We start from the raw sequence: 9,842 nt of genomic DNA, 5'->3' as shown, positions 1-9,842 counted from the left end.
TAGTTTTTTTATATCCTCTTTTAGGCTTTTTCTATACACGTAGATTCTCACATATTGAAGAAAATAGAGAAAATACCTAGCTTTTGAGGTTAAAAAAATTTCTCAAAATTTAAGCAATTTAAAGGTTGTCAAAGTGACAAGGAAGAAAGTGACTGTTTTTATGCTTTTGTAGTTTTGTTTTTCATATTTTAATTTTTGTAAATACATAACTATGAATTTAAAGGTTTGTAATAATTTTTACTATTTTTTATAAGTTTTTGTAGTTTTTCCCCTTTTTGAACGATTTTAAGGGTTTATTATAATTTGTAGACTCACAACAATGAGTTTAGGTGTTTATAATATTTTTTACTATTTTTATAAGATTTTGTATTTTTTTTTTCACACCACTTCATTTTTGTATAATTTTTAAATATTAGTAAAATCAAAATATAAAGTTTAAAACAAAGAGAAATATCATTGTAAATCTTTAAAAAAGAATAAATTTTTATGTATACATAAAAAATAATAATAATAATATTTTGGTTTAAATTAAAATTAAAAAAAGAAAATTAAGAGCATAATCAAATCATCTTGTTTGAATGAAATCATTTTAAATAAAAATAGAAAAAATATAATATTTTCACTTAAATTAAAATTTAAAACTAGGAGAATAATCAAATCATCAAATTCAAAATAAATAAAATATAGAAAAATATCCTGATTTAATTTGAAGTTTAAAATTAAGAGTGTAATCAAATCATCCAATAAATTTAAGAATGATTGTCATGATTTTTTTTAATTATCACGTGCAGCTCTTAAATATTTTTTAAAACTCCCTTATCATAAATTAAAAGTGTATTATTAAATTTTTATAATTAAATTCTTTTTTAAACTTTACATAACACGTAACATATCAAATTAGTTTAAACAATCCTTGACAAATGAGAGGAATGGTGGTAAAATGCTCTTAATTTTAGCACAAATAATTAAAGTCAAATTATCAATTTGTCTATCCTTAAACAAAACTCAATTGCATGAGATGTCCACGAGGCGGGATGGGGTCGGGATGTCATTCCCTGTCCCTGTCCCCATTTAGCTGACGGGAATTTTTTCCCCCACACCCTCCTCCATTCCCCGCCTAATCGAAAAATCCCCGTCCTCGTGGAAAAATTGGACATCTCTACTTACCACCTTTATTTCTAAGTTTTACTTTTCTAAATGAGTATAAATATAATATTTTAATACCAACTTTAATTATTAATTTTAGTGGACACATAAATTTAACATATACGACATCTACCAAAAATTAGTGGACACATAATTTTATAATATGATAATATGCATTTACATAAAAAGTTAAAATAGTATGGTAAAGTTAATTTTCAAATTTTTTAAATACTATTTTGGTCCTTTTATATATATATATATATATATATATATATATAAATTCCATTTTGATCTTGGTCTCTATACCTTTAATCTTGGCTTATTTTGGTTTTTATACTTTCAGAATATTTACTTTGGTTCTTATACTTTCAACTTTGATTCATTTTGGTATTGAGCTTTAAAAAATAATAATCATTTTGGTCCCTTAAAAATGAAGTAAAAATGGAAACAAATGGACCAAAATAGTTATTTTTTAAAAATACAATTATCAAAATGAACATTTTGAAAGTAAAGAAACAAAAATGATCGAAAGTTGAAAGTATAAAGATTAAAATAAACATTTGATAATAAATAGACCAAAATAAATAAATATTAAAATTACAAGGATCAAAATAGTATTAAAATAGGACCATCTATAGATGTGAATTTAGCTTTAAGAATTAGACATTAGTTTTTTTTTTTCTTTTTGAGGAAAACAATAAAATATTAGTTAATCTAGTAGATTTATGTTTTCGATAATATTGTTAACAATAAATAAACTAAAATAAAGACAGTTTAGACAGTTCTATTGGGGGGAAAGAAAAATAGTTTAGATAGTTAAAAAATACCATAAACTACCTTTCCATTGTAGGCTAATTCAACTTATTCATTTACAACATAATAACAATACAAAAAACAAAATCAAATGAAAACATTGAAGTCAAATAAAATTTTGCCATCATTTGAATTATACTTGAATCTAAAAAAGAGCCATCTATCTTACATATTACAAGATTACAATAAAAAAAAAAAAAAATCAAATTCTTGATAACCACGTTTTTTATTTTTTGTTTCTGAAAATTAAATCTATTTCCTCTTCAAGAATGATTTGCATTTTCTTCTGAAAGACAATTATTTAATTTCTAGTAAAATTCTAAAAATAAAAATAAATATTTAAAAGCTGGTTTTTTTAGTTTTTTAAACTTGACTTAGTATTTTAAACATTGGTAAAAAGTACATAACAAATGAATAAATTTGGAGAATATAGACTTAATTATTAAAAATTAAATGATTACCAAACCAACAATTAATATTTGTTTCAAATTGTTTTAGTATCAGGTGATGCAAAAGTTGAGTAGAACATTTACGAACATTAAAAAGAAATGGGAACATAATAGAATTAATTTGGAAAGAAAGCAGGATGGAGGAGGTGGAATATCCAAAGAGCATATAATAATAATAATAATAAAGAATAAAAAAGGGAAGAAGGAATATTCGTGAAGAAGATTCGTTTAATTGAAGCTTCCTTGGAACGTTGCAATTTTGCTCATTCTTCTCTCCATAAATACCTCGTTTCTCCATATCCATCCGCCATAGCCGAAAACTGTTGAAGCTCTTTGCAAAGGGCCTTGTGCCTATACCGTCCACTCATTTTCTCCTCTTCCGCCGCCGCGCCCGTCCTCTCTCTTTCTTCTTTTGAATAATGGCTCTTAAGGCCGTCCATGTCTCCGACGTTCCTCACCTTGATCAGGTGCCGGACAATGCCTCTCTGGCCTTGTACTCAAATCGATTCTCCAAAGGTAATTTATCTTCTTCTTTCTTTCTTTCTTGCTTCTTTTGTGTTTTTGTTGTTCATCTTTTTGAGATTTTGATTTTGGTAGGTGTGGAATTGGGACGGAAAGTTTTTAGAGCCTCGAAATTCTTGGTCATTGGGCATAGAGGGAGCGGGATGAATGCGTTGCAATCTTCAGATAGGAGAATGAGAGCCATTAAAGAGAATTCCATCTTGTCGTTTAATGCCGCCGCAAAATTCCCTATTGATTTTGTTGAATTCGACGTTCAGGTTGGGTTTTGATCCTCCTTTCTTTGTTGTGTTCATTCTCTTACGTCCTCCTGATTTGACCGCCCAGTTTCTTTCCTGTGAGAAATTTTCGTTACTTGCTATCATCAATCTGTGCGCTACGTGTTTGCCGCTAGTTTTCTGATTTTGTCATTATGCGGCGCGATTCCGCCGGGTTGGACTTGCAATTGCCTTATTCGGACATAATAAACCGATCTTCTCTTTCTTTTCTTCTTCTTTTTTTTTCCCTTGATTTTCTCATCCTTGTTCTTCCGTTGAAACACCAACTCTATGCTATTGGATTTCTCTTAGTTCTGTGATCTTTCCATATTGCAAATTACGAAGGGATTCTGATTTTATGCTTGCTTTTGTTTCTCTTTGATTTAGAAGTAAGGAATAGTTGATTGAGCTTAAAGAATTTGTCGTGATTTTTATAGGTGACAAAGGACAATTGCCCTGTTATATTTCACGACGACGTTATTCTTTCTGTTAACAAAGTAAGCTCATCTTTTATCCATTTTCTTCCATATTTGTGTATCTTGTTTACACCATTAGATGTTCTATATTTGCTAAAACTTGTATATTTGATCCTGATCTTGAATTTCAGGGCACTATTTTTGAGAAAAGAATCACAGAGTTAAGCCTTTCAGAATTCCTTTATTACGGTCCCCAACAAGATCCTCAGAAGGAAGGAAATTGCTTGCTTAGAAAAACCAAAGATGGGAAAATTGTGAATTGGAATGTTGAAACAGATGATAGACTTTGCACTTTAGAAGAAGCTTTTCAGAAGGTGGAATCTTCTTTAGGGTTCAATATTGAGTTAAAGTTTGATGACCACATAGTCTATGATCATGGTTATCTTACTTGTGTTCTTCAAACTATATTACAGGTGGGAGATCTCTCTTTTCACTATGTCTCTGTTATTGCTTCAGACAAATTGTTTTCATTTCTCATTAAAACTTAGGGGCTTTGGTTAATTTCTTTTGATGAATCCATAACAGGTGGTCTTTGAGAACGCTAAAGAGAGACCCATCATCTTCTCCACTTTCCAACCAGATGCCGCATTGTTGGTCCGAAAGTTACAGGCGACGTATCCGGTGAGTGCCCTTGATTTTCTGTTGAGAGGCTGAATTCTGTGGTTTCCATTTTACCAATTTATGATAAAGATAGAAATATAGGGACATTAATTCTAATCAACCACATGTTATATGATATAATCTTAGGCTAAATTTAGGTTGCTAACACAAATGGGGGTGGTGGTGGTATTTGATGAAGGTATTCTTCTTGACAAATGGGGGAACCGAATTGTATCATGATGTGAGGAGAAATTCTTTAGAGGAAGCTTTGAAAGTTTGCTTGGAAGGTGGATTACAAGGAATAGTGTCAGAAGTGAGAGGAATATTTAGAAATCCAGGGACTGTTAAGAAGATCAGAGAGTCAGAACTATGCCTCCTAACCTATGGAAAATTAAAGTAAGTATTATGAACTGTGTTTGATGTTTGATTTGAATCAATATATAGCCATTTCCATTCATTCACATTGGTTGGTTGGTTTTAAAAAATGCAGCAATGTGGCAGAAGCGGTTTACATGCAGCATTTGATGGGAGTAGAGGGAGTTGTAGTTGATCTTGTTGAAGAAATCACAGAGGCAATGGCGGAAATGATTAATAAGCCGACGACGGCAAAGGCGATCGAGACCGGAGAAGAAGGGAAGAAGGAGGAAGAAGGAATTGAGGGAGAAGGGAAGGTTCAAGTTCAAATGGATAAGAAACCGCAGTTTTCGGAGAGGGAGCTTTCATTTCTTTTGAAGCTCATTCCTGAACTAATAGAGCTCTAACATAACATTAACAACAATACTTAGCCTTTTCTAATTTCTTTTTTTTTTTTCTTTTTTTTCCTTCTATTTGGGTGGGATTTTCAAATTTTGTTCTTTTTTTTTTTAGGTAAATTGTTCATGTTCAGGCTTTATTACTGTTGTATATAAAAATCAAAGTCTCTACTCTGCCCATTCAAAAGATGCTCAGGCCAGAAATATTCTGACAAACAACTCAGAAATCTTTGACTCTCTCAGAAAATATTTGACAAGTTGTTGATCCTTTCCTTCTCAATTTTAATAGACCACGTATAAAGATATTTTTATAAAATATTGTAGACTTATTTGAAAAAGGCTATTTTCTAATATTTGAAAATGAGCTAGATTATGTATAATTATTGTAAAATGTTATTATCTATCCATGATATACTATATTAAATGTTTATTAGTCTTTTATAGATGTCTATTGTGATTTACCCATAGATAGATGCACATTTTACTATATTTGAAAATATTTTAAATATTTTTATTATTAAAACAATAATTAAGAAAGTTTAGTTATTTAATTATAATTTTAAGGAAATTTGTATGAATTATGATTCCCTAGAAAAAAAATTATAATTCGGTGAAGATAAGAAAATTGAAGGGTTTAACGTTTTGTGATGATTGTTTCTCAAGGTCTTTTTAGATATAAAAAATATATTTAAAAATATTTATACTTTATATTAAAAAAAATCGAAATTTTTTTGTTATAAAGTATAAATATTCTTGTGATTTTTCTATTTATAAGAATTTCTCTTAACTTTTACTATGAAGTAAACATATATTAAGTTAATTTCATTAATGGTGTAAGATTTATTTTACACCTCCGCTTGGATTAAACTAAAATAACTACCTTCCTAAAACATGATAAATGTTAATTTTTATGTTACTACAATGATTTGTTTTTTCTTTTTTTCTTTAAAAGGAAAAGTTTAGTAACTTGGGACTTGTTTGATAGGTAATATATGTAAAAAATGGAAATTTGAAAACAATGAATTCAAACGTAATTGTATTTCAATGTTTTAAAAAATGTATTTTTGCTGCAAATTCAAAAATTGAAGCCCAATTTAAATCATGGTTTAAAAATGTGATTCAAAAATCATATATTTATAATTTGAGTATGAATTTCTACCATGAAATACTATTTTATTAAAGTTTTTTTTTTCCATTTTTTTTTATTATAAAAGTTCAGAATCTAAACATACTACAAACATAAAACTGTTATTTCAAAATTTGCTATATTTGGATCACAAACAAATTTAAAAAAAACACATTCATATGTTAAGGTTGTTTTTAAATAAAAAAAATAAATCAACTTATTTACAAATACAACAAAATGTCACTATTTATCAGTGACGGATAGACAGTAACATTTTGCTATGCTTAAAAATATTCTTAAGAGTTATACCATTTAAAATAATTACCCTATATTTTAAGGATCTTAGTTTTTATATAACCTTTTTAAGAAGTAGGTCAATGAACAATTCACCAATTATGAACTAGATCAATGAAAGTTTAAGCCACCCATGTGTTAATTTGACCCATTAAATAATGTTGAAGCTATTCTCTTTCATCATACATTGCACAAGAAGCAATGCAAGAGTATTATGCTAGGGATGTTTGCAATAATTCTCAAAGAACGTTGACGTTTTATTTCATCAGCAACAACTCAACTGACAACTGACATAGATTTGTTAGTATAAAAAAGTAAAAAAAAACATATCAAATATTTGAATCTCTCTTCTCATTCTCAATTGTCTTCATTCAAAAAATATGTTACATCCTCTAAATAAAGATATTTCCAGAATGGAAAATTAGAGGATATATATATCTTGTATTTAGTTTCTTCTTTTTCATTATCTTTTGGTTTGCTAATTCTTGTTATCTTTATGGAATTTCTTTAAGTTATAAATTATTGTTTCCTGTAATTGTAAACCTAGGAAAGCCCATTACTTACTTTTAGTTGGCCCATATTTTTCAAATAGCCTATTTTTCGATGCCTAAGAGGGCTTTTATTTATTTTTTTTTTTCGATATTTTTTATATTTTAAATACTGATGGGAGGAATAGGAAAATCGAAGGCTTCATGAACACAATAACCCCTGTCAAATTCTAATTGCTAGGTAATTCAAATCGTAACGATAAAATTAAATCCTAAAAGCTTAGATTTAATAATATATCAAATTAATAATAAAAATATAAATAATTAATTATTATAATTTTAATACATCAATTAATAAAAATATCAATTTATTAATAATAAAAGAATCATTTTAATTGGATAATTAACTACAAATACTATTAAAACAATGAATATCCGATCAAGTTAAAAATATTATATTGTTTCAAACTATTGACAAAAATGGGGTATATGGGAAAGTACTTTTAAAAATAGGTAGGAGTGGAAAGTATTGACAAAAGTAGGATAGGGAAATAGTGTATGGGGTACACGATTAACGTTTAATCGCACCACATCGATTGATTTGGTTGACCGGTCACATGGAGACTCGTGGATCAGGTCCACGATTGCCATAATCATGGACCCGATCCACAATTTTATTTATTTTTTTTTAAAAAAAATAGATTGACTAATTATTTTTAAAATTGGAGATGTAAACAATATTAAGACTTTAGGACTGGGTCCACAAATTTCTTCATTATTAAACTTAATTATATATTTAATCTACAATGAAAACATAATTATTCTGCACTCATATTTAAAAAAAAAAAAAAGATATCATGATAATAAAGAAGATTTACAATTAATTCTTTAATTTGAAAAAAAAAGTTTACATGAAATTTAAAGACGACCCCTAGCCCTTACCACTCATGCGGTTGTCTTCGTGTCCCTCTAAATTAGGTTTACCCTGCTGTCGTTGTCGTCAACGACGAATACGTCTTTGATCGGTGTCAGCAACATTGAATCATCTTGTTTGTTGAATAATACCTTCTATGTTGACCAATGTTTGCTAACACATTGAACCCAACTTTGGTAAGTTGTGTTGCACTACATCTCCGATAAAATTATTCTGTACAATGAAAAAAATAAATATTAAACCATATTCATATCATGTATATGGAAAATATCTGATTTTAAATCTCTTACCATGCAATAATAATAAGTGCCGTGAAAAGTAGTCATCTGATACAACTGACCCATTTGCTAATTCTCCCACAATCATGTCGTCCAGACAGTAAGATATATATGTCACGTGAATTCGATGCCAGTCTTGGTCGTGCTTATCTCTCAAATCAATCTGGTGTAGTGCTGGGAGGGTATAGGACAACGAAGGTATAATTTGTTGCAGACCGAACTGTCTTAACACACAATCTGGATGATGCCACTCTACTATATGGAAGCATATAAGAGAGCTAACGGTCAACCAGATGTCTTCACGATCATGACAGTAATCAGGTAGTGATGACCAAATCTGTTGTGTGTATGGCGTCCAATTAATCTGATAAAAAAAAGAAGATAAGTATACATCTAAAATGTTTTAAATATTTATTTATATATACATTTGTTACCTGATTGTGCATCAGTCTGTCAAATATCTTTTGGTACACGAGCCATATATTTGTTGACTGGTCAGAGGCAGCTAATACACCACTCCATCTAAAATTATAAAAAAATACAATTAATTTATATTCTTACAAAGATCTTGATTTGATTCCACTACAATAATCTTGTAGTGTTCTGTTACACAATATTTGCTGTAAATCTTCTTTAGTATTAAACAACATTCCTTTTAAACTACAATTATCTACACCTATACTCATTTTCTCCCAAGTAGACCCTAGTTTACATGAATTTGTAATTTCTCAATCTATTTGGTGAACATATACGACAGTACCAACTCAAGATCATGTTCCCCACTACTATCGTTTCCAAATAATTCATCAATTTCAATATTAATATCACTATCTCCATCATTTTAAGATTTTTTCAACTGTTATAGTTGACAAAAAAAAATATGTTAATATGCCAACCCAACAAAATCAAATTTCTAAGTTCAACATATAAGCTAAATATTATACATTTAAATCAACCCAAATTTAAGATCCATAAACTATACATTTAAATCAACCCAAATAAAAACAAAATAATATATCCATGAATCATACATTTTAATTCCGCCCAAATTCAAATAAAATAATATATATATGAAGCAATATTCATTTTTATAAATATATACATATCTTTCTGGGTTCAACCCAACGAATACATAATCATCCAACAAATTAATCATAAAAAAAATAGCCCAACAAATAGGCCAATATAATCATCCAGAAAAATAGTCTAACGAAATCAGCCTAACAAAATCTAATTTCTAAGTTTAACATATATTCAAAAATAAATCATTGATCCATAAACTACACATTAAGTTCAGCAAAATGCAAACAAAATGATATATATATGAAGTTATACATTTAAATCATGGATCCATAAACTATATATTTTCGAACTTGATCCTCATTTTTATAAACAAATACATATATTGGGAAAAATTAAAGAAAAAACTTTACCTCAGTCAAAGAAAATGCTTCGAATGAAGAAAATCTTCGGGAGATCGACTCACGGTGGCAACAACAAGAGAAAATAAGGCAAAGCGGAGGTTTTTGGACGATGTTTGGACGGAGGAAGATGGAAGTTTTCGGAGGAAAAAGGTTTTGGATGGAAGAAGAAGAAGGGCCGCAGCGGTTTAATGGAGAAGGAAGTCGTGTACTCGGTACACGACTTAAAGTAATCATATATCAACGCTGCATGACTGCCACATTAGCAGTCTGCACGTGCAGATTAACA

The 9,842-nt window shown here is 29.0% G+C and overlaps 1 protein-coding gene across 1 annotated transcript; it reads left to right on the top strand.

Moving 5' to 3' along the window:
• Positions 1 to 2,705: 2,705 nt before the first annotated feature.
• On the top strand, positions 2,706 to 5,328 carry LOC120069698 (glycerophosphodiester phosphodiesterase GDPD1, chloroplastic-like). The gene is made up of 7 exons (XM_039021480.1): positions 2,706 to 2,924; positions 3,006 to 3,187; positions 3,622 to 3,681; positions 3,792 to 4,073; positions 4,186 to 4,281; positions 4,460 to 4,656; positions 4,751 to 5,328. Exons 1-7 carry the CDS (start codon positions 2,828 to 2,830, stop codon positions 5,019 to 5,021), a joined length of 1,185 nt encoding a protein of 394 aa, XP_038877408.1. The 5' UTR covers positions 2,706 to 2,827; the 3' UTR covers positions 5,022 to 5,328.
• The last annotated feature ends 4,514 nt before the right edge of the window (positions 5,329 to 9,842 follow it).

The sequence above is a fragment of the Benincasa hispida genome, unplaced genomic scaffold, assembly GCF_009727055.1.
Source record: "Benincasa hispida cultivar B227 unplaced genomic scaffold, ASM972705v1 Contig548, whole genome shotgun sequence".
Taxonomy (NCBI): Eukaryota; Viridiplantae; Streptophyta; class Magnoliopsida; order Cucurbitales; family Cucurbitaceae; genus Benincasa; species Benincasa hispida.
This window is presented reverse-complemented; position numbering and strand designations above follow the sequence as displayed.

Bases quoted from the DNA above. Each gene is read 5' to 3' on its own strand.
- LOC120069698 (XM_039021480.1), top strand. From the start codon at position 2,828: ATGGCTCTTAAGGCCGTCCATGTCTCCGACGTTCCTCACCTTGATCAG. The intron at 2,925-3,005 runs GTAATTTATCTT...TGATTTTGGTAG, and splicing joins CTCAAATCGATTCTCCAAAG to GTGTGGAATTGGGACGGAAA. The intron at 4,657-4,750 runs GTAAGTATTATG...TAAAAAATGCAG, and splicing joins CTAACCTATGGAAAATTAAA to CAATGTGGCAGAAGCGGTTT.